This window comes from Lepidochelys kempii, chromosome 1 (genome assembly GCF_965140285.1).
Source record: "Lepidochelys kempii isolate rLepKem1 chromosome 1, rLepKem1.hap1, whole genome shotgun sequence".
Classification (NCBI taxonomy): domain Eukaryota; kingdom Metazoa; phylum Chordata; order Testudines; family Cheloniidae; genus Lepidochelys; species Lepidochelys kempii.
Window position 1 is genome coordinate 344,843,095 of NC_136380.1, and position 23,608 is coordinate 344,866,702.

The 23,608-nt window shown below is 49.8% G+C and overlaps 1 protein-coding gene across 1 annotated transcript in view; it reads right to left on the bottom strand.

Moving 5' to 3' along the window:
- Positions 1–23,608, bottom strand: part of PLXNA4 (plexin A4) — a 577,474-nt gene that overhangs the window by 145,087 nt on the left and 408,779 nt on the right. The window contains exons 5-8 of the mRNA XM_073328857.2: positions 19,606–19,729; positions 12,882–13,035; positions 6,694–6,793; positions 4,355–4,469 (exon numbers count right to left, since the gene is read on the bottom strand). Of these exons, the coding sequence (XP_073184958.2) occupies positions 4,355–4,469; positions 6,694–6,793; positions 12,882–13,035; positions 19,606–19,729 (493 nt within the window). The remainder of the gene's footprint in view (positions 1–4,354; positions 4,470–6,693; positions 6,794–12,881; positions 13,036–19,605; positions 19,730–23,608) is intronic.

Here is a 23,608-nt window from a genome sequence, read left to right on the forward strand (position 1 = left end):
GTGCTGCTGGTGCTGTTATAATGGCCACTATGTTCCACCCCCAGTGTGGTCACATGGCATGTCCTAGGTGGTGAAGAGGAGCCTATACTGCAAGGAAAAATCTTTGCCCTGCTGGAGGTGAAGTAAATGACATCACAGGCCTTCTCCATGTCTCCAGGCCATAGGATAACCCTTCAAAGCAAGCTAGTACCCTATCAAATCAGTAAATAACAATAAAAGACACAAAAGTTCTCATCAGAACATACTGTATGAGACTACGAGAGAAATCAGCAAGGGAGTCAGACCTATATACACCAGGAGATGTGAGGAGCATCTGAGGAAAGTGGGACATAGGCACAAGCTTTGACTACACAAGTCCCTGAGAGATCCCTATCAGCACTCCAGCATGTAAGAGGGGTCATGGATATAAGCACAGCCAGAACATGTGCTACAAGAGTGGGAAGACTGAGTTCACACTAGGCCTGGGGTTTGGTTTCAACATGCTGCAATGGGAAAAGGAAAGACAGTCAAATTAAGGTTAGTGGGGCAGCAAATGGACCAGATTGTGGGGGAGGGAACAAGTCTGATATGCTGAAATGCTGACTAAACAGGAGGAGTTGCTAGCAATTGCACATGTGATGAAGTTCCATCCATGTTTGTTTGCTTGGCAAGGAGTCACTAAACTGCTTAGCTGCGTGTTTGCAATATTGCAAATGGGATGCTCCATCCACCACACTAGGACTTGAAGGTGGTATGAATGCCTGCTCAATTGATACTGCAGATACACCCTCCTCCCAAGTGGTATGCAACATCCCCCTCCCCTGGGGAAGTGAAGAACTTCCTAATGAAGGGAAAGTGCACATCAAGGTAGCAAGAAGGGCATTAGGGATGGAGAGGAAAGACCAACAGAAATAGGTTCACTTAACGACATGGTGTTTTGGATGATCTAGAAGATGACAGAAAGAAGGCGGGCTGTAGAGGAGACAGAAACTGGGTCCCAGCTGATGCCCACACTGGGCAGTGAAGCATCTAAGTGAAGCATTGATGAAAGGCTCCTGATGGTAGGTAAAGGGATAGCCGTATCTGAAGAACCTAGAAAGCCATATGGCTTGAAGAACCAATGCTCCAGCCCAAACAGTTAGTGGGCTTGCCAGGAATGGTTAAAGGACTAGAACCGAAAAGGAACCCAACTTGAAGACTGGAATGGAATTAAAAGAGGAAAATATTGGGACAGGAAACATTGTCTCACCAAGAAATCTCTCAGGTGTGGAATACTGTCTCCAGGAGGTGGTGGAAAACCTGCCACTTGTGAAATTTAAAGGAGACTGGACAAAATATTTCAGAATATGCTCTAGGGGCAATCTTCCATTGGCTCTTGTGGGGTGGACTAGATGCGCTAGAAGGTCTTTTCCAGCTCTAGTTTCTTTGATTCTATGGTGTAGTTAACTGAGGAATGCCAAACATGTGGAGACTAGACCAGCAACCAAACAGAACCTGCCCTGCAGCCACATGGCATTCCTCGTGCTTCCAGGCAGCAAACGACTATGGTTGATTTTGAAGGTTGTCCATCCCTATTGATGCTGAGTCATCTTTCGAAATACTCAGCGGTGCTTCATCTACATGAGGCAGCAGGACAAAGAATGTCATATCCTGTTCTGAGCTGCTTTCTGCCAGATGCTGGGTCCAAAGTGAAAGATGATCGTGCCTGTGTCTCATTTGGTAAACCAAGAGACTGAGATTTTTCTCAAGCCGCTTGGGAGAACACTGTAACTTTATGGGAGTATCCTCTACCAAACGGGGTGACTGCAAGCGCAATTCACAGAGCCAAACATCGGTAGGACCTGATCCCTTCTTTGGAGATGCTATATCTCAGAAACAAATCAGCTGAAGGTATGAAGCAGCCACCTAAACTGCTGCTTACTTGTTCATGATTTGAGAGGAGAATTAGGCTACCAGCATCCTCTCCAGTTCTCAAAAGCAGGAGGGTGGGACTCCACCTAGATGGCACCAGTTGCAGAGGAAAGGACCATTTTCAATCAAACAGCACTGCCACCTACCACTTTTCTTGGCTTGGTAACTAGGAATCTGCATGTGGGTTGCAGCTTGAACAAAGGGGTGGCCAAAGATCCAAACCACGGTGGCACCACACTGCAGCACCATCAGAAAACAGAAACATGTGCAACAGAAAATATTACCTATGAGATGAGTTGAGGCCCCACCTGATCCAGAGGTGAAAGATGGAAAGAACCTGTGACAAGCTGGGATGTTTCACAGTAGCCAATTCCTGATGATGCTTCATCCTGGGGAATAATAGCCATCTGGTTGGGAATGACCTACCAGAAACACCAAACACTGGACTGACGCCGGAACAGCTTGTCTTCCTGCCAAGTCCCTAGCAAGTTTCAAAGCAGAAGAACAGTGAAGGCTGAGTCCCAAGAGACTTCTGCCCATGACTATTTACTCCCTGCACAGTTGTCACTGTAGTTCAAGATTGCTGCTTCCAGGGTTGAACTGTCAACCCACAGACATGCTAAGGAAGAAGGGTGTCTTCAGAAGTGAGAGGGAGGAGGATGAGTGGAGGCCCAGCAAAAGGACTGGGGACAGACTGGGTGGGTCACAGACCTGGGTGCTATGCTATAGCCCCAGGAGATGTAAGGGTGTCCTCTCAATGTGGTCAATTTAAGGTTTTATGTCTTATGAACCTTCACAGCTAGGAACAAAAATGTTACCCAGCAGCAGAGAACAGGGATTCCCAGCTTTCTGCTGGAGCTCAGCAACAGCCCCTGTGCCCGGTGAGTCATGAGATATCAGATCTTGTAATGGATACTGGTCCGTCCGGACAGGGGAAAAACAGGCCAGCTCGGGTCATTTACCAGCCAGGCCAGAATGCTTTCAGGCTTCTCCTCACCATGAAGTAATGAAGTGGCTTTCCATGTGTATTCTCCTGAGCTCCACTCGGGTCCCAGCCAGGCTGGGCGCTTTCAGGACAGCAGCTAGTTGGGTGCTAAGCCGCAGGGCCCAATACAGCCCTGTCTTAGGCAAGCGGCACTGAGGCCCAACCTCGCCTTCCAGGGGCGGCTGCTTCCAGCGTTGACGGACTGGGTCCTCAGTGCGGGAAATCAAGGCTGCCAGTAACCAGGAGCAGAAGCCTGAAAGCCGTTTCCCTCCCCCAGCAGCCCCTCTCACCCGTAAAAGTGCATCCTCTCTTTGAATTCCTCTTGGCTTCGGGAGCCAGGAAGCCTGCTGGTGGGTGAGCAGTAGCAGCTGTAATGGCTTCCATCACTAACACTCCCTTCGTTTCTGTTTTACATTCGGATGCAGGCCTGCAAGTCAAGCCTGGGAAAGGATAACAGCACATGATGTACCCATGGCGCCTATTCCGCCATGCGTGGCAAGGACAACAACCCAGCCGGGGAGAGCTCTCGGCTCAGCTCAGAAATGTGGGCACTCGCACACTGACAGCGAGCCGTACCGCACCGGCTGGCTTCTGCGCGTGACGCCCTGACAGTTTGAGAACGGACCCACAGGCAGAGCAAGCTCTGGCGATGACAGCGCTTGAAAACAGAACCAGACCGCTCCCCCGATCGAACAGCTTGTTGTTTTGTCCCACCAGCTCTCTCTCCAGCGGTAGCACTTGGATCCCCGCGCCTCTATTCCTGGCAGCTGGCTCCGGCCGTCAGACATTGCAGAACATACCCGCATGCGACCTGTTACGGTGCTGCGGGATTGGGGTAGCCAGCCTGCGGGGGTGAAGTTCTTTGGCTTTCAGCCTGATCTCAGAGATGTTGGCCCATTTCCACAGGCATCCAGCGCACAGAGCAGCAAGGGCCGGGCTCAACAGAGAGAGGGGAGAGTAGGAAGAGGCAGCAAAGTGAGGAAGGGAAAGGGAAGGTGAGTTGAGGGGAGCATGAGAGTGAGGGGGTGGAAGGGACAGGAATGGGGAGGGGGAGGAGCGGGGAGGGTGTTGCAGTGAGGGGGTATAAGGAGCAGGAATTGGGAGGGGCAGGGAGGATGTTGCAGTGAGGGGGTGGAAGGGATAGGAATGGGGGAGGGGGAGGAGCAGGGAGGGTGTTGTAGTGAGGGGGTATAAGGAGCAGGAATGGGGGAGGGGGAGGGGCAGGGAGGGTGTTGCAGTGACAGGGTGGAAGGGGGAGGAATGGGGGAGGGGCAGGGAGGATGTTGCAGTGAGGGGGGGGAAGGGACACGAATGGGGGAGGGGAAAAGGGAGGGGGAGGGAGGGTGTTGCGGTGACAGGGTGTAAGGGGCAGGAATGGGTGACAGGGAAGGGAGGCAGTTTGTTGTTTCAGTCAAACATGAGCATTGCCCTGCCCCCGAACCCTCTGTTTACAGGCTGCCCCGCAGTGCCCCTTCCTACCTCTGGCAGCTTGACTCGCCCTTCCTGGAAGGAGCAGGAACGGGGGTCGTGGGTGCAGACGTGGCGATATTTGCACCAGTGACACCGATAGGGGCTCTCCACACAGGACAGACACCTGGGGACAGAGAGAGAAGAAGTCACTAAGCCCAGCCAGCCCTCAAGAACCCAGGGAGCGCGCACAGTCCCCGGTCAAGGGCCCCAGCCCTGTCCTAGGACTCAGAGGGGAGCAATCTCCATGGCCCACTCAGTCCTTGGTCTATCTGTGGAGGCTGCCAATAAGGAAACTGGTTCCTGCCCATGCCAGTTATGATGGTGTTTTTGGTCAGTGGCGGTGAGCAGAACGGTCACTGCCCACGCTCTGAATCAGAGACGTTAGGCCTGATTTCAAAAACACATTGGGAGCCAGGGTGTTGTAGTGAGGGAGTATAAGGAGTAACTCCAGAGAGGTCAACAGAGGTACCCAAGTATAACACCCAGTGCCAGAGAACAGAATTAGGCCCGTTATGACCCTTATCTGTCTGTATAAAATGGCTCTGAATGCACCTTTTCATGTCAGCTTTACTGACCCACTTTCCAAGCAGAACAGGGTACAACTCTCTGGTGAGCACAGGGTTAATTCTGCTCCACTCCCCTCTGCCCTGGCACAGGTGGGCAGAGGGAAGGCTATCAGAGCAGCTACTTGGGAGGCAAAGGGGTGAGAATGCCTTTGGGAAGGGCAAGCTCGTCTCCCAGGGTCTTGACAGGTCATCTTTTTGGTTTGCTTTCCCCTTATGTTACCATCTCTTGCTTTCTTTGGGGAAAGCCAGGCTGACTCCAACTGCATGTCCTTGCTCAGTTACCTCTACATCACTTCTTTGTGTCTTGTGTGGACTCACTAGAAACTGAACTGAGATCACTGCCGTCAAATGGTAGGACTCTCAGTTGCTGCCTGCTCACATGTTCATCTGGCCAGGATGCCCAATGCAGGTCCCACCCGTGTGTAAGGGAGGGTTTAAATAGTGCTACAGGGGGAATTTCACTAGCACTGATGTGCCATTGAATCCTTTACACATGCATGTGTGAAAAATACCACCCAGCTGCATCGGACAGACAGGCAGACACCATTTCTCTGTCCTCTCTGAAATCTTGCTCTCTGTCAATCCACCCTAAGCTCTGATGCAAAGAGCTGTTCTTTAAATTGGTAACAAGTGCTTACTCTGATAAATCAAATTAAAAATGGATAGCGTATTATAGTTTGTCAAGTCAGAAACCAAAACATGCCATAAATATTTAACACCCCATCACTTTCTTTTCTTTTTTTTTTTCCCCGCACTGCTGTTTGTCAAAGCAGTGGGGACACGGAAATAGGATTTGCCTTTGCTTGTGAATCACTGTGCTGCAGTAATTATCGCCTCTTGGCACTTCCGGAGCCCTGTTTGGGAAAGATGATGACCTGGGGATGGGGGCACAGCCCATCTGCCTTGCTCAGGAATAGAGCAATCCACTGAAGAGGGGTCCCCCCTCTGCCTTGGCATATGAATCCTACACACTCATCTCCTGGGCAGTGATGAGTCTAGTCCCACATCAGATGTTCTAAAGGAGGAGGTCTCGGTGTATCAGTCTAGACCACCCTGCCCTTCCCATATAGCTTAAAAGGATAAGAGTTCCAGCCAGATCCCAGATACCCAGCAGGAGGATCCAGGATGGAAAAGGGGTTCCTGATAGGAAAAGGTTATTCTATGGCAAATCAGCCTGTGGTACTCAGTCCAGTTCCTAGAGAACAGTGTCCACATCACACACAAAAACTAATCTACCATTAATTGGCCCTCTGTCCATTCAGGGCCCAATCCTGCCAACACTTAGTACTAAGCCTGGTGGTAACAAACTGGAGTGGTCCCAGTGACTGATGGCATGAACAAGGATTGATAGAGCATAAGGGTGTGCAGGATCGGGGTCCACATGAATAGCCACTAAAGTCCACGTGGCCATTTGCCGAGGCTGTGACTCAATTTCCACTCAGTCAATCCTCAGACAAATCCCCAATGATGTGTTGTTTTGCCTGAGGGGTGCCTGAGTACAAATCAAGTCAGCTCAAAGCCCATTACTAGGAAGTTTAATAAATTGTTTCCATGTTGCCCTGCACGTTTCCAATAGCAGGAGGGTACCTTTCACCCAGCATAGGCTAATCTGTGGGACAGGTGTTCTACCAAGGCCCAAGTGACATGACTGCAGGTCTCCTCGACACCTAAGTGGCTGTCTCTGTGCTACGTGGACCAGCCAGCGTGGGCAGCTGGGATGGATACAAAGCAGCATGATAAGGTTGTGGGGGGAAGATGCACATCAGGAAAATACCAACTTACGAGTTGTGGACGCTGCAGTTGTAGAAGACAAAGCTCGTGCTGGCGAAGGTCATGCCTGTCTCCTTGGACTTGAGCTGGAGCTGGACAATGTGATGGTCTCCTGGGGAAAGAGCATAAGGATCATGAGAGGTGACTGGACGATTGTATTAATAACCAATGAATCATTAACGGCCAGGTCAAAAGTCTGCACCATCGCACAGCCCACAGCAATATGGCAAAAGGGGACCAACAGTTTTGTGACAGTTTTTCAGCCCCCAGTCTAGGGCTTGATTTTCAGAAACATGGAGCACCTCCAGCTTCCTTGGATTTGAATGGAGGGCTGGGTATTCCACTGTCAGGCCAAAAATGTCTCAAGCCAGATGCCCAAAGATTGAGGCACCAAGAATCCGTGGCCACTTAAGAAAATACTCTTATTATTCTGCATTTGTAACCCAGTAGTGCCTACAGGTCCTAATTCAGATCAGAGGCCTACACAGAGGTAGAGACAGTCCCTACCCCCAAAGAACCTACCCTCTAAACATGCAAGACAGAGGTGGGATTGGGAAGAGACACAGGCATAAAGACAGGTTTCAGAGTAGCAGCCGTGTTAGTCTGTATCCACAAGTACTCCTTTTCTTTTTACAGGCATAAAGAGGGGAAGTGACTTGTCCAAGGTCACACAGCAGGTCGGTGGTAGAGCTGAAAACAAAGCCCTGGCCTCCTGGCACCCAGTCCAGTGTGTCTGAATGAGTTGTTTGCCTAATTCAGATTGCAAGGTCCTGGAAACAGGGTCTGCCATTGGGTTTTGTACAGCACTACTCACACTGATCATGCTCGACAAATAACAACCAACAATACTAATTCATAACACTGCTCTGTTGCCACATCCCCTGCCCGCAGAATCTAGACTTCTCCATGCAGGAGGCTAGACTTGATTTAATACAGCAGGGTCTTTTCCAGTCATGGCTTTTATAGGCTTGTCTACATTTTAAATGCTGCAGCAGCTCCACAGTAGTGCTTCAGTGTAGACACTACCTACATCGCCAGGAGGGGTTCTCCTATTGACATGAGTAATCCATCTTCCCAAGAGGCAGTACCTAGGTCAACGAAAGAATTCTTCCATGGAAGTAGCACTGTCTACACCAGGGGTTAGGTTGGCTTAACTATGCCGCTCAGGGGGATGGATTTTTCACGCCGTGAGCAAAAGTTATACTGACCTAATTTCCTAGTGTAGACCAGGCATAAGACTCCTCAAATTGCTTACAAATGTTAACTAACCTAAACCTCTCAATACCTCTGTGAGGGAGGGAAGGGAGAAATAGGGATCATTGCACCAGCCAGTGAAATGCAGCTGCATCTGGCATGGAATGTAGCCGCTGTTAACCATGCTACGCACCACTGTGTGAATAATAAACTTCAGTAGACAAAAGCCTGCAATGCCACATGGTGGTAGGAAATAAAGCCAGTGGGTAACATTTTCCAAAGCACCTAAGTAACTTACAAGCCTAAGTCCCATTTTCAAAAGTCATACATGCATTAGGCTCCTTGGTCATTTATAGAACCCTGTAAATTCACGGATATACACTTTATATCCGCTGACCATTTTTGCAGATGGCAGATCGCATGTGGATACAAATTTTGTATCCACGCAGGGCTCTAAATATAGGCTCTCAAAGGAGAGGAAGCAGCTTTCCACAGCTCATAGCCTATGAGGCTGCTTCCCTGCCTTCCAGAGCTTATACCCCCCCCCCCATATAGAGAAAAGGGAGGTGATAGATCAAGACAGGAAGCAAAATCCCCCATGCTCCTATCACAGCAGTTTAAGCAGCCAAGCAATTTAGGAAACCTCTCCTGACTTCATTGCTGTTCCAGGTCAGTCGGAGAGGGAAGCCAGACTGACTTACTCTGCAGAAGCAGCTGCCTCCCTCTCCAACTGACCTGATATGGCACAAATTAATCAATGGCTAGGCAACCGGAGAGCACCTTTGCCCCCCTCCTGAACCCCTAACCCCTGCATCTCCCTCCTGCGCCCACGTGGGGAAACTGACCTGGAATCACAGATCACATGTCGTTGCTCCTCACTCCCCACCCCCCAAAACCCCCACCTAGGAGGATGACCTGCCAAGCTGAGAGGTGCCAGGGCTCAGCCCTGGCAAACCCTGACAAAAATTCAGCACTGTAGCCCAGCGATTGTATTCCTCTTGCATGCTTCCACAGGGAGAACAGTGGCTGGTGCAAAGGAACTGGGACTGGTTAGCTCTAAGTGTGACGACTTAATAAATCACAAGCTAAATAGGCAGCAGACTTTCTTATTTTATAGCTCAGTTGTTGATTTTGAAGCATTCTTGAGGTGAGACATTTCCTTCCTTATTTTTAATGTAAAAAGCTATTTGTTCTGATGCCTGTTGTAGAATCACATTGATGTTTAAAATAACAATAACAACAACAATAATAATGATGTGCACACTTATTAAGCCATATAGCTTTCTTATACAGTACACAACATATGCACACAGACACGCCAGGTAGCGTGCTGCTGTGGGTGTGGTGTGTTTGTGGATACAGATAAAAGATGAAGTGTGAATCGCAGGGCGGATACAAGCTGATTCCTGCAGATGTGGATCGGATGCAGATCCACATTACTGTATCCACACAGGGCTCAAGTCATTTAGGTGTTTTGGAAAACGTTATCCAATGTAATTTTTAGCTGTATGTGTTATCACATCTTCAGGCTCTCAGCTTCCACAATGATGGGTGTGTTGGGGTAGCGGGGAAGAGACACAGAGAGATCACAACTGGAATAGCGCATCCAATTCTGAGCACCTCAGCCCCACAACGGATCCCTCAAATTGAAAGATATTTGGAGAATCAGAGACTCAGAGAAGATTAGGGTTGGAAGCGACCTCAGGAGGCCATCTAGTCCAACCCCCTGCTCAAAGCAGGACCTACACCAACCAATGAAGAGCAATGAAAGAACAATGAAAACACACAAGGAAAGATTCGAGAGGATTAAATATGTATGGCTTGGCCAAGCAATGACTAAGGACTGTCCCAAGGCATCACCATGGTATCAGAGCATGGCATTTCCTAAACCCTGTACATTTTTGAAATGTAGACATGCTGTGGTTGAACTGGTTATGGTACTCCAAGGAGACAGCTAGGAATAATGGGCCAGATTTGGATGTCCTCACACAGGCAAACCTCCCAATGATGTCGGAAGGAGCTATGCCTGAGTAAGGACCCCAGGATTAGGCCTGATAAGTAGGAATCGAACAAAAGAAAATTCAGGTAGATTGGGCCTGACCCCTGAAGTCCTTACTTCAAGAAGCTCAGTCAATGGGAGTAAAATCGGAGCACCAATACGAGGAAAGATTTCCAGGTCTCTTTTCGACGGTGGACCCTTTTCAGTGATGGGAGTCCCATCTCTTGGGTCATTTAAAATCAGCATGGGGAAAGTTTACCATTGGGAATACTCTTTCATAGGCCAATGGGGGATCTGGACTGGCTGGGGCTGGCCAGGTCTTTTCCATCTCTTACTAATCAGAGTCTATGATAATTCAGGCCAACAAGTGAGAGGCTGAGAGGGGAGAGGACGAGGGAGCGACTTTAGTGTGGAGCTAATCTGAATAAGGAGGAAAATTAACATTGAATGCTACAGCAATGGTGCTTCATTCTGCAGGCTGAGGGGATCACAACATGCCCTCAGGAGGGGAGGCCGGGTGGATTGCAGGCTGGCTGGCTGGCCTGCTGAGCATTGTGGTGTCACAGGAATGGAAGGGCACACCTGCCCTTCATTGCTGGGGATGTATTTTCCAGGTGAACGTTCTGCCCCCATCTATTTCCGCTGCTTGCTGCTAAAGGCTGTGAGCACGTTGGCCTGGGCTGGGTGAGTGTGCAGGGGGCATGTGTGACCCAACGGGGCTACATTCACAGGTGACGAGCGAGTGGTATAAGTTAAAAGAAAAGGAGTACTTGTGGCACCTTAGAGACTAACAAATTTATTTGAGCATAAGCTTTTGTGAGCTACAGCCCACTTCACTGGATGCATTCCACTCAAATAAATGTTAGTCTCTAAGGTGCCACAAGTACTCCTTTTCTTTTTGCAAATACAGACTAACACGGCTGCTACTCTGAAACCTGGTATAAGTGAGACTCCCTTACAGACAGGCCCTCCTTACACCTGCTCTGCTGAGGTGGGGTGATCCCAGGAAACAGCCTGCTGGGGGGATGTGCAGCACCTAGGGTGGGGGTTCTCCTGAGAACATCACGCTGTGCTGAGTCCCTCTGTGAACACCATGCTGAGGGGAATGTGGGTACCCAGGCTGATCCCCATGTGAATAGCATCCTCGGGGGCTGGGAGGGGCTGCTGAGTTCCCCAGGGGATTGCCATGCTCAGGTGTATGTTGAGTCTTTAGGGGGTTTCCCTGGGAATGCCATATTGGGGGCTCAATACCATGCTGAGGTCTCTCTCCTCTTTCCCCCCCTAACCACCTATCTTCGCTCCCCTCAGAGCATGGTCTCCGAGAGCAGCCTCCATGCACCACTCCCATCCCATAGGGAGCATCCACTGCTCACAGGCTGCCAGCCCCCCATCCCCAGCAGACACTGAGCCTCCCCTGGAGCTGACCCCTCCCCCTAGGATCCAGCTCCCAAATCCACCCACTGCTCACCTACCCCAATCCTCCATCCACTCCACTATCATTAACCCTTTCTGCCTCTCCACCAACTCCAACCCCCGCTTACCTCCCTTGGGCCCGTCAGCAGCGGATGCTATACAGGTGAAGTAACCGCAATAATTTGACGATGAAGGAGCCCATGTTTAATTCCAGGCTTTGACCCGGCTGACCCTTCCACCTCTATTATTTTCCTCCTCACCAGAAAGATTCATTAATCAATCAGGACAAAGCAAGTTTGACAATTTGTCTCCACACATGCATGCACAAACACACGTGCGCACCCACTCCTGAATACATTGTGCCATCAGCCCTCGACTCTGCTGCCCATCTGCTGCCGATGGCTTTGACAGCTCTGTTAACTGCTTCACATTTAACAACTTTGCCAGTGCCTGGGGCATGTTCAAAAAGCTGTACTGGGGACTGGCTGGCTCTGGGGGTTGGGAACAAGCTCTGGAACCTCCCATCCCGTCTCTTCAACCCTTCCTCTGGCAGTCTGCGCCAGGGGGCGTATTTTCAGAGGTGCAGAAGGCCAGCCGTTGCTGGTGACTGGGAGCTGCGGGAACTCAGCTTCTCTGAAAACCAGACTCTAGAAGTGCCCCTTTTTCTCCATCACTCTTTGTCACGCCTTTCATTTGCTCATGGCTCTGACCTGGGTCCCTAATGGACAACGGTCCACACCAGAGAAGGCCCCATCGCAAGCACCACTAACTAGCATTCTTCTTGGTCGGCTAGTCAACAGCAGGCAAGGATTGAGTGGGCAGTGGAGATGGGAACTGCCTTCTGACTCCTGGAGAGTTTTTGGGCCTCCAGGTATCTTTCACTGGGACTAAATTCACTGCTAGAGTTCACAAATAATACAGAGAACAAGAATGTCAGCTTCTCCCTGCACCTGCCCACCTGCCTGTGACCCAGTTTAAGACCTTGGGAGAAGCCTAGCAACATAGGCACGTCTTACAGTGTCTTCCTGGGCAACTAGGGGGAGCTAGAGCCCTACATGCACCTGAAATACTGCATTCAGTTCTGAGTGCCCCATTGCAGAGGGCTGCGAAAAAACTGGAGACAACTGAGGAAAGAGAAACGAAATGGACCAGGGGCTGGCATGGAAGGATAAGCACATCTGCCTTGGTCAAGGGGCTATTATGGGAAAGGGACAGGATAACGGATTGAAAATCCCTGAAGGGTGTAAAAGCCAGAGAGGAAGAGACTGATTTCGGGAGCTGCACGCAGAGATGTAACTAGGAGGAGTGTGATGAAATTAAGGAGGGAATCATGCAGGCAGAGTAGCTGGATAAACTGCTTGACTCTGAGATGTACTGGACTGGGATGCAAGCCCCATCACTTGAGATGTATAAGACTGGACTAGACAAAATGCTCGTAAATGTGCTGTTGCTACACTGGCAGCATCGGGGCTCATACAGACACGTGCCCAGCCGATAATGTGCTCTTCCAGCTGCGGTACTCTCACCAACTGGTCGGAGGGAAGCAGCGCACCCACCCCAGTGTAACCCCGTAGGGAAGGCCTGAGACACTCACCATTCTCCATGATGATTTGGGGTACCTCCTTGGCAGCCGGGGAGATGCACTGGATCTGGTTCCCCACCACCAAGCCGTCCATCTCGGAAAGGTCCTCGAAGGTGCAGTTGACCCCAGCTGACAACTCAGGGACATTGTAGGTCTCCAAGACAAGCTGCAAGCAAAGGGGGCGGGGGAGAGAGAAAGAGAGCGCTGAGCTCAAAGACAGACAAACGCGGCCAGCAGAAGAGAATTACACTGGAGAGGTTGGACAAAGAGCCTCTTGCTAGATAAAGGATCCTCCTTCAACAGAAAGCAGCGACTCTGGGGAGTGGGGGATGGAATGCAGATGCAAACACAAGTGGCGTGTGGCTATGCAGGGGCGGTGGCTGCTGCTTCGCCGTGCAGGGTGAGTTCAAGTCGGGTCAGTGGCGTGGCGTGCTCAACATCGGTCATGCAGGTGTAATATTGGCGAGGGAGTCTTTGGAATAGGCTGTGAAGACTGGGGCTTGCTGGCCCCTTGGCACAAGGTTTCTGAGGAAGGTGGCTATTACTCACAAGAGGCACTCTGCGGACTACAGAGAAACTGTAGCGCTCCAGTCTAACTCTCTACGCCTCCTCTCCTAGCATCACCAGCAGAGGGAGCTCTCTGTCACCAACAAGTTCCTGTGTGTAGAGAGTCTAGTTACCGCCTTCAGCAAGCCACTGGCATCCACTCCCTCTAGTGGGCCAGCTGAATTCCTTCGCCTTTACAGGCAGCTCAGAAATGCCTGCCCCATTTGATCACTCGGTCCCAGGAGCAGCAGGCCCTGAGGTCACAATGTGTCGGGGCACGAGCACCGCAAATAAAAGGACAGGTCAGAGCTCTGTCGCTGTCCGGCACTCTGGAATCCCTGACGCCCACTGGCCTTGCCATTAATACAGTGTAATGAAATAAACAAATCGAACAGCTGGTTTCCAGGACGTTCCCGTTCTCACAAAGCACCACTGGGTTTCTTCCATTTGGAACGGTTTACATGAGGTCCCGCTTATGATTCTAATTATAACTCTGCTCTCAGTCAGCTGCATCCACCCCACCACCCCCACGTGCCATGGTAACAAACCATGGCCACAAATATACAGACACCAACAGCGGCAACAGGGTACTTCCACACCAGTAGCACAAGCCCCCTGCCAGTGATCTAAAGGTGTTACTCCACTCATGGTTAGTAAATACCAGAGCCTTATCCTTGCTGGGGCCAGCCCCTAGAGGGAGACATGATCATATGTGCTCAACCAGTGTATTGCATGCTCCCCCATTATATAGGCTAGTTCTGAGCATGAGGTCCGTGAGAGTCTGAGATGCCAGTCACTGACAGGAGACCCAATCACATGCAGCGGGAGTGAAGCTACCGGCATGATGGACGCATCCCTCTGCCCATCCATGAAGCAGTAGAAGGAGGGAAGAAAAATCCCACTTGTTGCCTTCCCATGGTATGTTCTCATCACCCAGTGAGGTGCATTATGGGAGTTGGGTGCCTTCCCCTAAGGCATCCAGCATTAACCACCTCAGAGACAGCAAGGGCACAGAGGAGGGGGACCATTGATCTGACCAGTCTTACAATTTACCTGTAAATTCATTGCCTGGCAGAGGAGCAGTTTGTTCTTGCCAAGTTATGGGAGGGGAGAGGGAGAAGCCCTGAGGACTGGGATGGGCTTGTCCCTGGGACAACACATAGTGCTTCTATTGAATGGCTCCACCTCTGTCCCTTCCTCCCTCCCACCAATGCACCAGGACCAGTAGTGGAGGGGAAGCCTGGAGCTCTCACCAGGCCACTGTCCCAGCGAGGGAACTTGCTCACAAGTGTGTAAAATGCAGAATGCAGATTTGTCACTTTTCTGAGCACAGTCACCAAGGAAAGGGCCTGAAAAGCTTGGGCACAAATGTGATAAGCCTGGAGCTGCCACCAATGAACAAAAGCTCCTGCTTTGGAGCCCCTGTAGTGGGTAGAGAATGCCCCCTCTCCAGCACCTTTCTCCTTTCACACAGTCCATGAGCATCAGCCTAGGATTGAGCCAGACCCAGATGTGTACCTCTGCTGCCAAAGAAGAGTCAGTGTTGCCATGTGGACAATACTTTCCGTAGGTCAAAGCACAGGCTGAATAAACAGGCACATTCCCTACCCTCAAGTCAGGAAAGAACTTGGCATGATCGCGGAAGAGCTCTCCCCTAACCAGAACTGCCCAAAACTCAGTGTAGTCTCCATGACCGAATCAGTCTTTGACTTGTGCTAGGGTTTGCCAATAAACCATCTGAGATGGTGGCTACTGTGCTGTGGACACCAGTCCACTAGGAGTTGACTGAGACCCAACGACTCAGTTCATATGGGCCATCAGACAGCAATATGATGAGGACAACAATAGCTCTGGGCTGACTTGCACTGCCATGGTGACTCAATCACCCTGAGCCAGTCTTTACTCTAACACAGAAGAATTCAAAGACTATTGAAAGAATTAAAAATAAAAAGCTGCACTCCTCAAAGAACAAACACTGTACAATGTCTCTGATCACTTTTGTTGGATGCCTGGGAAGGTTAAGTCACAGAAAAGGTAAGAGGCAGAAACAAAGCTGCAGGGACTGGACATACAGACTGAAAAATAGACTTCAAACATCCTACCCTAAACACCTGAGAGATGGCCAGCTAGTGGACCTTAACCACTCCACTGAGCCCACAAAGAATGGGGAGCTACTGACTGGCTCAAAGAAACACTGAAGCTTTCCATTTCTAGACCGTGAGTCAAATCCAGCTCAGGTCAATCTGATCAGAAAGAGTTACCATGTGGCAGCTGTTCAGTGGCCTGTATGAAATAGGCCCCAGTTCAGTTCCTAGTGCGCACATGTCCACAACACAAAAACACCAACATAATAGGCACTGCTGTCATCAGGTACCGTAGACAGGTTGGAAACTGAATGGGTCCTCTACAATTAACTCACTTCTTGTCCCTAGAAAAGGCCTTTCCAAAAGGAACAGTAACACTCATTGCTTCACTGGCATCATAGCTGTCCTGCAGTGCCAACTGCTGCCTTTAATAGCTCTCTGCCACAGAGGCCACATCTAGCGCCGAGGAAGAGAGGGGGTTGAATGTAGCAAAGCGTAAACCCTGGCAGAGATGGGCTGCAAGCTGCTATTTCTAGGGTCCCCATACCTCTGCTCTGGGAGTTCAGTGTTGAAACTGTACCAGGCCTGGATGCTTTGGTAGTTCAAGAAAGAGACCCGGATCCTGAAGTGAAGGGAAATTGGAGCATATTAAATGGTCCTAGCATGCCTCCCCACCGCAGTCCTAGAAGCTGAATTCTAACACGGCCAATGCCGATTGCCCATATTTTGCACATGGTTATAGATTCCAGTATCTTTGATGTTTGAGGTAAAGAAGTTGGCTACGATGCGTGAGTGTGCCTCTTTGATGGATCTGTAGTTCCTCTCCAGAACTGCATTCAGCTCCTCGCAATGAACTGGAAAAACCAGTTCTTAACCGTTTGTAACTGTTGTTCTTTGAGATGTGTTGCACACGTCCATTCCACTCTTGGTGTGCACCACCCCATGCACGGTCATGGGAAATTTTTCTCTCAGTGGCACCTGTCGGGGAAGCTCGACTGGCGCCATGTGCCAGTGCTTGCTAGTGTAAAGGGCCCAGCCGTCCCTGAGCTCACTTAGTTCCTTCTTGCTGGGCAGCTCTGATGCACAGGGATAGGCAGGTGGGTTGTGGAATGGACGTGTGCAACACTTCTCCAAGAACAACAGTTATGCAAGAATAGTTACTCATTTTTCTTCTCTGAGTGATTGCTGATGTGCATTCCACTAGAGGTGACTCATAAAATAGGAAGAGGAAGTGGCGTTCATGGGCACTCAGACTGGAGTAAAACTCATCCAAATTTAGCATCATCTCTGGAGTACCAAATAATGCCTTAATGGGATGCAAAGGTGTGAAGGCTGCTCTGCAGATCTCCTGGATAGGGATTTGTGCAAGGAACGCTGCCGAGGCCACTTGCAATCTTGTGGGATGTGACATCACTTTGCTTGGCAGGCAAATATCTGCTGAATCCCACACAAATGCAGGAAGTTATCCAATTTGGAATTCTTTGTGAAGAGACCAGGAGATCCTTCATTCTGTCTGCCACGGCCTCGAACAATTGAGTTGACAAACAAAGCTGCTTAGTCCTTTCTATGTAGAATGCCAGCACCCTTCTAACATCCCATGTGCGCTGATGTTGCTCCTCTCTATCGGCATGTGGCTTTGCGTAAAAACGTAGGTAAGTAAATTGACTGGTTAATACGAAAATTAGATATCACTTTGGAGAGAAATTTTGGATCAGGGTGCATGTACACTTCATCCTTAAAAAAGATTGTACAGGGTGGTTTGGACGTCAGAGCATGCAGTTCAGAGATAGGTTCAGTAAGAAACATGTTGCTAGAGGCTAAAATGGTGACCCCATGGTCTTCAATAAAATTAGGTTCAAGTCCCAGGGCAGGATAGGTTCCCTTATTTGAGGGTACAACCTTTCCTGGCCCTTCACAAATCTGACTGTCGTCTCGTTAGAGCATACAGAACAGTTATCCACGTGAGGACAAAAAGCTGATACTGCTGCCAGGTGGACCTTGATAGAAGATATTACTAAGACTTGCTATTTTAGGTGCAATAGATAGTCCAGGATATGCTGGATAGAGGACTGCGTTGTCTAGGCGCCAGACTGACAAGACCAAATAGAAAAACGCCTCCATTTGGACACGTAAGCAGCTCCACTAGAAGGCTTTGCACTATTTAACAAGACATAGTGAATTTGCTCTGAGCATGACTCCTCTCTAGAAATTAGCCATGGAGCCTCCAGGCCATTAAATGAAGGGCCCGCAGGTCAAGTCCAGGTGCCACGGGAGCGAAATTGGAGCCTCCACTGACAGATCCAGTAGAGTGGAAAACTAGTGCTGTCAAGGCTATGCTGGGGCTATTAAGATAATTCAGGTCTGGTCCACTTGATCATTCTCAGCACTCTGTGTATGAGTGGAATTGGGGGAAAAGCATAGTAGAACTTTTTCATCCACGGTAGCAGGAATGCGTCTGTGATGAACCAGGACTATGGCCTTGAAGGGAGCAAAATTATTGGCATTTCCTGTTGTCTTTGGTTGAAAAAGGTCTATCTGGGGAGTCTTCCACTGCTAGAAAATGCATCTGGCAACATCCAGGTGGGAAGACTACTCATGGTGACTCGTAAATGATCTGCTTAGGCGGTCCGCCAGCTCATTCTATACCTTGGAAGGCCTTGAGATCGCTTGAATTGGCAATGCAAAAGTTCCATAGATGAACTGCTTCCTGATAAAGCTCCTCCTGGCCTATTGAGGTAAAACATGGCTGCCATGTTGTCTGGGAGAACAAACAGGCTTTTTCCCTTGATGTGCAGTAGGAAGACCTGACAGGCTAGGCAGACAGCCCTTAGCTTCCTGACTTTGATATGGAGAGAGAGATTCCTTGAGGACCCCAAACCTGAGTTCAGAGGGAGGACAGATAAGCCCCCAGCCCCAAGGCAGATGCGTCCATCACCAGTGTCTGTGAAAGCTGATGGTGGACAAAGGGAATGCCCACACAAACATTGAGCGAATCAGTCCACCAATCTAGCGAAGTGAGAACCCACAAAGGCACAGTGAGTACAGTGTTCAGATGGTGCCAACTTGGTGATTAAATGGAGGCCAGCCAGCCCTGAAGAGTTCTGAGGTGCAACCTGGCATGCTGGACTACCTGTGTGCATGAGACCATATGCCCCAAGTGCCTCACACCGTTTCGAGATGCGGTGAACCTCGAAATCTGTCACAAGACAGCAAATTGTTTTGAATCTTATATCTGGAAGGAATGCTCTGGCTTGAGTAGAGTCCAGCACTGCTCCTATAAACTCTATCCTCTGCACTGGACAAATAGTAGACTTGCCTGAGTTGATCAGTAGACCCACAGCTTTGAAGGCTGACTGAGAGAAAGTGACCCCTGGACCAGACCTTGACTAGCCAGTTGTCCAGGTAAGGGCAGACTCTGTACTCTTAGTCTCCCCAGGAAAGCAGGTACCACTGCCACATGTTTTGCGAAAACCCAAGGGGCCGAAAGGCAGCAATGGAAAAAGCCCCCAACTGGAGACCAAAACAGAAAACTTATATTGTCTGCAGTATTAACTAAGATGCTGTGAACCTATCTGCAATTAATTTACAATGAACACACTGAGAGCACCTGCTAAGGTAAGCCAAGCAATTCCAAAGACCGCCCCCCACAGGCAGTTAGAAGGAACTGAGAGGTTTCGGGGGTGGCTGGGCCCTTTATATTGGCACACAGGGGCATGCAGCAGCAGAGGGTGCTCAAGCCGCCCTGTTGGGTACCACTGAGGGAAACATTTCTGACGACCGTGCGCAGGGCACGCGCACACCATGAGTGGAATGCACATGTGCAAACACTTGAATAGGAAAGATCCCCTCCATGTTCCTAATCGGGACTTTGGAACTATCCAAGTGGAGAGCCTCCTCCCTGGGTGAAACCCCAGTGTATGTCAGGGAGCACCCAGGGAGACATTCAGCCAGACCAACTATATCCAATAAAGCTGCTAGTCCTTCCCACTGAGCCTGAGTGTGTCAATGAAAGGCTACAGGTAACCAGGGACATAAGACTGGTGACACCTCTTTAGGCTTCCCTGGAAGGAGGAGACACTGTGGAGATGAGGGTCGATCCTGCTTACCAGCACGTTGTACTGGGAGACGGAGATGTTGTTGGGATGCACAGTGAGCCGGACACACTGCTTCATCTCCGAGGCGAATCTCCGAGGCTCGCTGGAGCGCTCGCACCGTTCCTTCCTGGTGCACCTGAGAAAAAGGGAACACACAGAGATTAATGACAAAGCCGCGTGGCACGGCAAGCGATTGCCACGGGACACAAGAAGAGAATCTGTGCCACGGGGGCTGCCACAGGCCAGAGGAGAAGGGGGTCAGTGCCATCACCCCTTCCCCACAACCTCACAGGATCATCTGACTGTGTCTCCCCAGATTTTGCGTGGCTGGCATTTAACAGTGCACAGCAGCCGTTTAGGCTAGGAAGTGCAGCCTGTATCCAATCAAAACTGCAGGGGCAGTTTTAAGTGGGCAGAATCACTGCACGTGCAGTAGACTTCACTGGGGGTATTATCTGGGCCTTGGGCTAAAAGTGTCTGGTGCCTTCAGAATGCAGCACCTGTTCTGAGGGATGACACAGCCACAAAGTGAAGCTACACAATGCTGTGTTGCAAGAGGCATGTAGAGAGGTTCCAAGCCCAGCCCCAAGAAAGATGGACAGCTCTGGAGACAGGTCCTCTACTTATGGACAGAGCTATGCTAGCTTCCCTCACTATGCAACCCTACATACCTCAGCCCCGACCTCTGGCAGAGAGCGGGCTGTACAGTCGGCATGGCACATTTAATTCTTGGCCTCTCTGCCGAGACTGCCCGTTAGTACCTCTTCTGTTGGTGACGTTTGGGATGTGGATACCTGTCCATTGGAAATGGGCTGAATCCTCCAACTCAGTTCCCACTGGCCCCTGGTAGCCTTTGGAGGGTAACAGCTTTGGGTCAAAAACAGCCTGGTGACCGAGCAGTTAAAGATCACATGCCCATTTACCAGCGAGGTTATTGGACACCAGATCAGGATTGGACAGAATATGGGGTACCAGTGGCTGCAGCAGTCACACTGCATGCAAGGTACATTCTCTTTGCTCAAGTCACTGCACTTGGATCGCGCTTGGGAAGAAGAGGTTGCTGCAGGCAGGTGAAATCATCTGGGAGTTGGAAGCCCTAGGGTACTTCCCTCACCATGGAATAAAGAATCCTCCAAGAAGAACAGAAGAACGGCCATCCTGGGTCAGACCAATGGTTCATCTAGCCCAGCATCCTGTCTTCTGACAGTGGCCAGTGCCAGGTGATTCAGAAAGAATTAACAAAACGGCAATTTTGGCCTTCACAACATCTGCTGGCAATGAGTTCCACGAGTTGTCTGTGTGTTGTGTGATGAAATACTTCCTTTTCCTTTGTTTTAAACCTGCTGCCTATTAATTTGGGTGACCTCCTGTTGTTGTGTTAAGGGGTAAATAACACTTCCCCATTCACTGTCTCCACACCATTCATCATTTTATAGACCTCTATCATACCTCCCACCAATCATCTCCTACCTGAACTGAACAGTCCCAGTCTTTGAAATCTCTGCTCATATGAAAGCCATTCCATACCCCTGATCATTTTTGTTGCCCTCCTCTGTACTTTTCCCAAATCTACTGTATCTTTTTTGAGATGGGGTGACCAGAACTACATGCATTAGCCAAGTTGTGGGTGTACCATGGATTTATATAGGGTATTATGATATTTTCTGTAGTATTATCTATATCTTTCCTAATGGTTCCTTACTTTCTATTAGCTTTTTTGACTGCTGCTACACGTTGAGCAAATGTTTTCAGAGAACTATCCACAATGATTCCGAGATCTCTTTCCTGAGTGGCAACAGTTAATTTAGACCCTATCATTTTGTATGGATGGTTGGGATTATGCCTACTTTTCACTTATCAGAATTGAATTTCATCTGCCATTTTGTTGCCCAGTCACCCAGTTTGGGAGTTCCCTTTGTAACTCTTCGCAGTCAGCTTTGGATTTAACTCTCTTGAGTAATTTTGTATAGTCTGAAAACTTTATCACCTCACTGATTACCCCTTTTTCCAAACCATTTATGGATATGTTGAACAGCACTGGTCCCAATACAGATCCTTGGGGGACTCTGCTATTTATGTCTCTCCACTGTGATACCTGACTGTCTACTCCTACTCTTTGTTTCTCATCTTTTAACCTGGCAAGTCCCTTCCCGGAAAAGGACATAAGGGATTCCCAACTCTCCCTGGCTCACTAGGTGTCCGTAGGCAATTTACTGAGGACACAGTTTTCAAAAGTGGCCACTGATTTTGAGGCTCCAACGCCCAGAGATTCTCAGAGATGCTAAACATCCACAATTCTAGTCAAACTCAATGGCAGCTGCGAATGCACTGGGGAAAGTCAGCCCTAAGTGTCCCAATTATGCACCCCAAATCAACAGCCACTTTGGAAAATGTTTGCTCTAACACATTTGGGTCTCTGTTTCCCCATCCATAAAATGGGGCTAATAATATTCACCTCTCTCCATCCCAGAGGCTGTGAGGATGGAGTAAGGGTCGGACACTACTACATCTAGGGATGCTAATATTATCTGTGCTGGTTTATATTGCCTCAGATCATCTTTCGGGGGGGGGGGGGGCGCCTATAACCATGGGACTAGAATATGAATTGCTAGGCTTGAGACGATTTTCCATCCAAACCTTTTTTCAACCAGCATGAAAAATACAGGCTCCATGCCTGTGGCTGGTCACATTCAGTGAGAGGAAGATGTCTGCCTGGAAACCCACAAGGTTAATATAACAGGACAGCTCCAACTGTACGCCAATTACCTTTTGCCATGAAGCTAATGTTCTGAATTTGCAGAGGGTGTTTCAATGGATTGTATTACTAGCAGCGATATTGCTTCCATTCAAATCTGCTCAGAAGATTAAGTGTGGGTGTTAAATTGTTCCCCTACTTCCAAACTTGTGTGCAAGGGGAGAGACTGAGAAGTATCTGGACTAAGATGCCTCACTCTTTGGAGCAGGGATGGTTTCTTATTATGTGCATGTACAGCGCCTAGAATAATGAGGCTCTGATCTTTGAATGAGCTCTCTTGGTGCTACTGCATGACAAATTCTCTCAGTTACAGAATCAGAATATTATACAGTAGAATGCAGCTGCAAGGTCTGAGCTAGAGATGGGTCCAAACCTCCTGAGCATGCCTGAGATTTGGGGCAGCCCAGACAGGCATCCAAACTTTGGCCCCTGGGCTTCTTTCTTGTGGCTGAGCCTGGATGAGACAAGAATCATCAGCCAAAGCCTAAACCGCTGATTGGGGGAAAGTTTCTCACTTCCTGGGTTGGGCTGGAAGTGTAGAAACTGGAGATCTCAGCTATTCTCATGAGATTTGCAGCCTGAGTTAGCAGATCTGGAACGTGACAGGCACAGACTATCTTTGCACTTGTATAATATACCCCCTGTCTTGAGAGGAGCCAATGTCTCATTCAGCTTCTTCGCTGCTGCTGCAAGCCGGGTGGGGAATGTTAAATGCTGGGTCTCCAGAGGGCTGGAAGGACAGAATGCTAACCGCTCTGAATACCACAAGTCATCGCTCTCAGAGGGAATGCCAATGGGAAATGATGAGGAGAGATTTCTGCACGCAACTCTTACAGAAACACTGGAGGGAAAGCTGTGACATGAGGAGTCTTCTCCTGGGAAGAGCCCAGCAGGGCTGGCCTTATGGGTGGGTAACGTGGGCAACCGCCCAGGGCGCTGTGGTTAGCGGTGGCACCATGATCAAGAGGCAAGGAGTGTGGCGAGCCTAGGGTGCAAGGCCGCAGAAGGGAGTTCGAGGCATTGGGGGGGTGGGAGGCAGCAGGGCCTAGGGGCAATGGGGGGGGGAGCCTGGGAAGGCAGAAGGAGCAGGGGCAATGGGAAGCCCAGGGAGGCAGAGGGGACCGGGGGGATAGGTGAGGGACCAGGAGAGGCAGCAGAGGTCAGGGGCGATGGGGGGGGGACGGGAGCTGAGGGAGGCAGCAGGGTCCAGGGGCGATGGGGAGGTGGGTGGGGAGGCAACGGGGGTAAGGGGTGATGGGG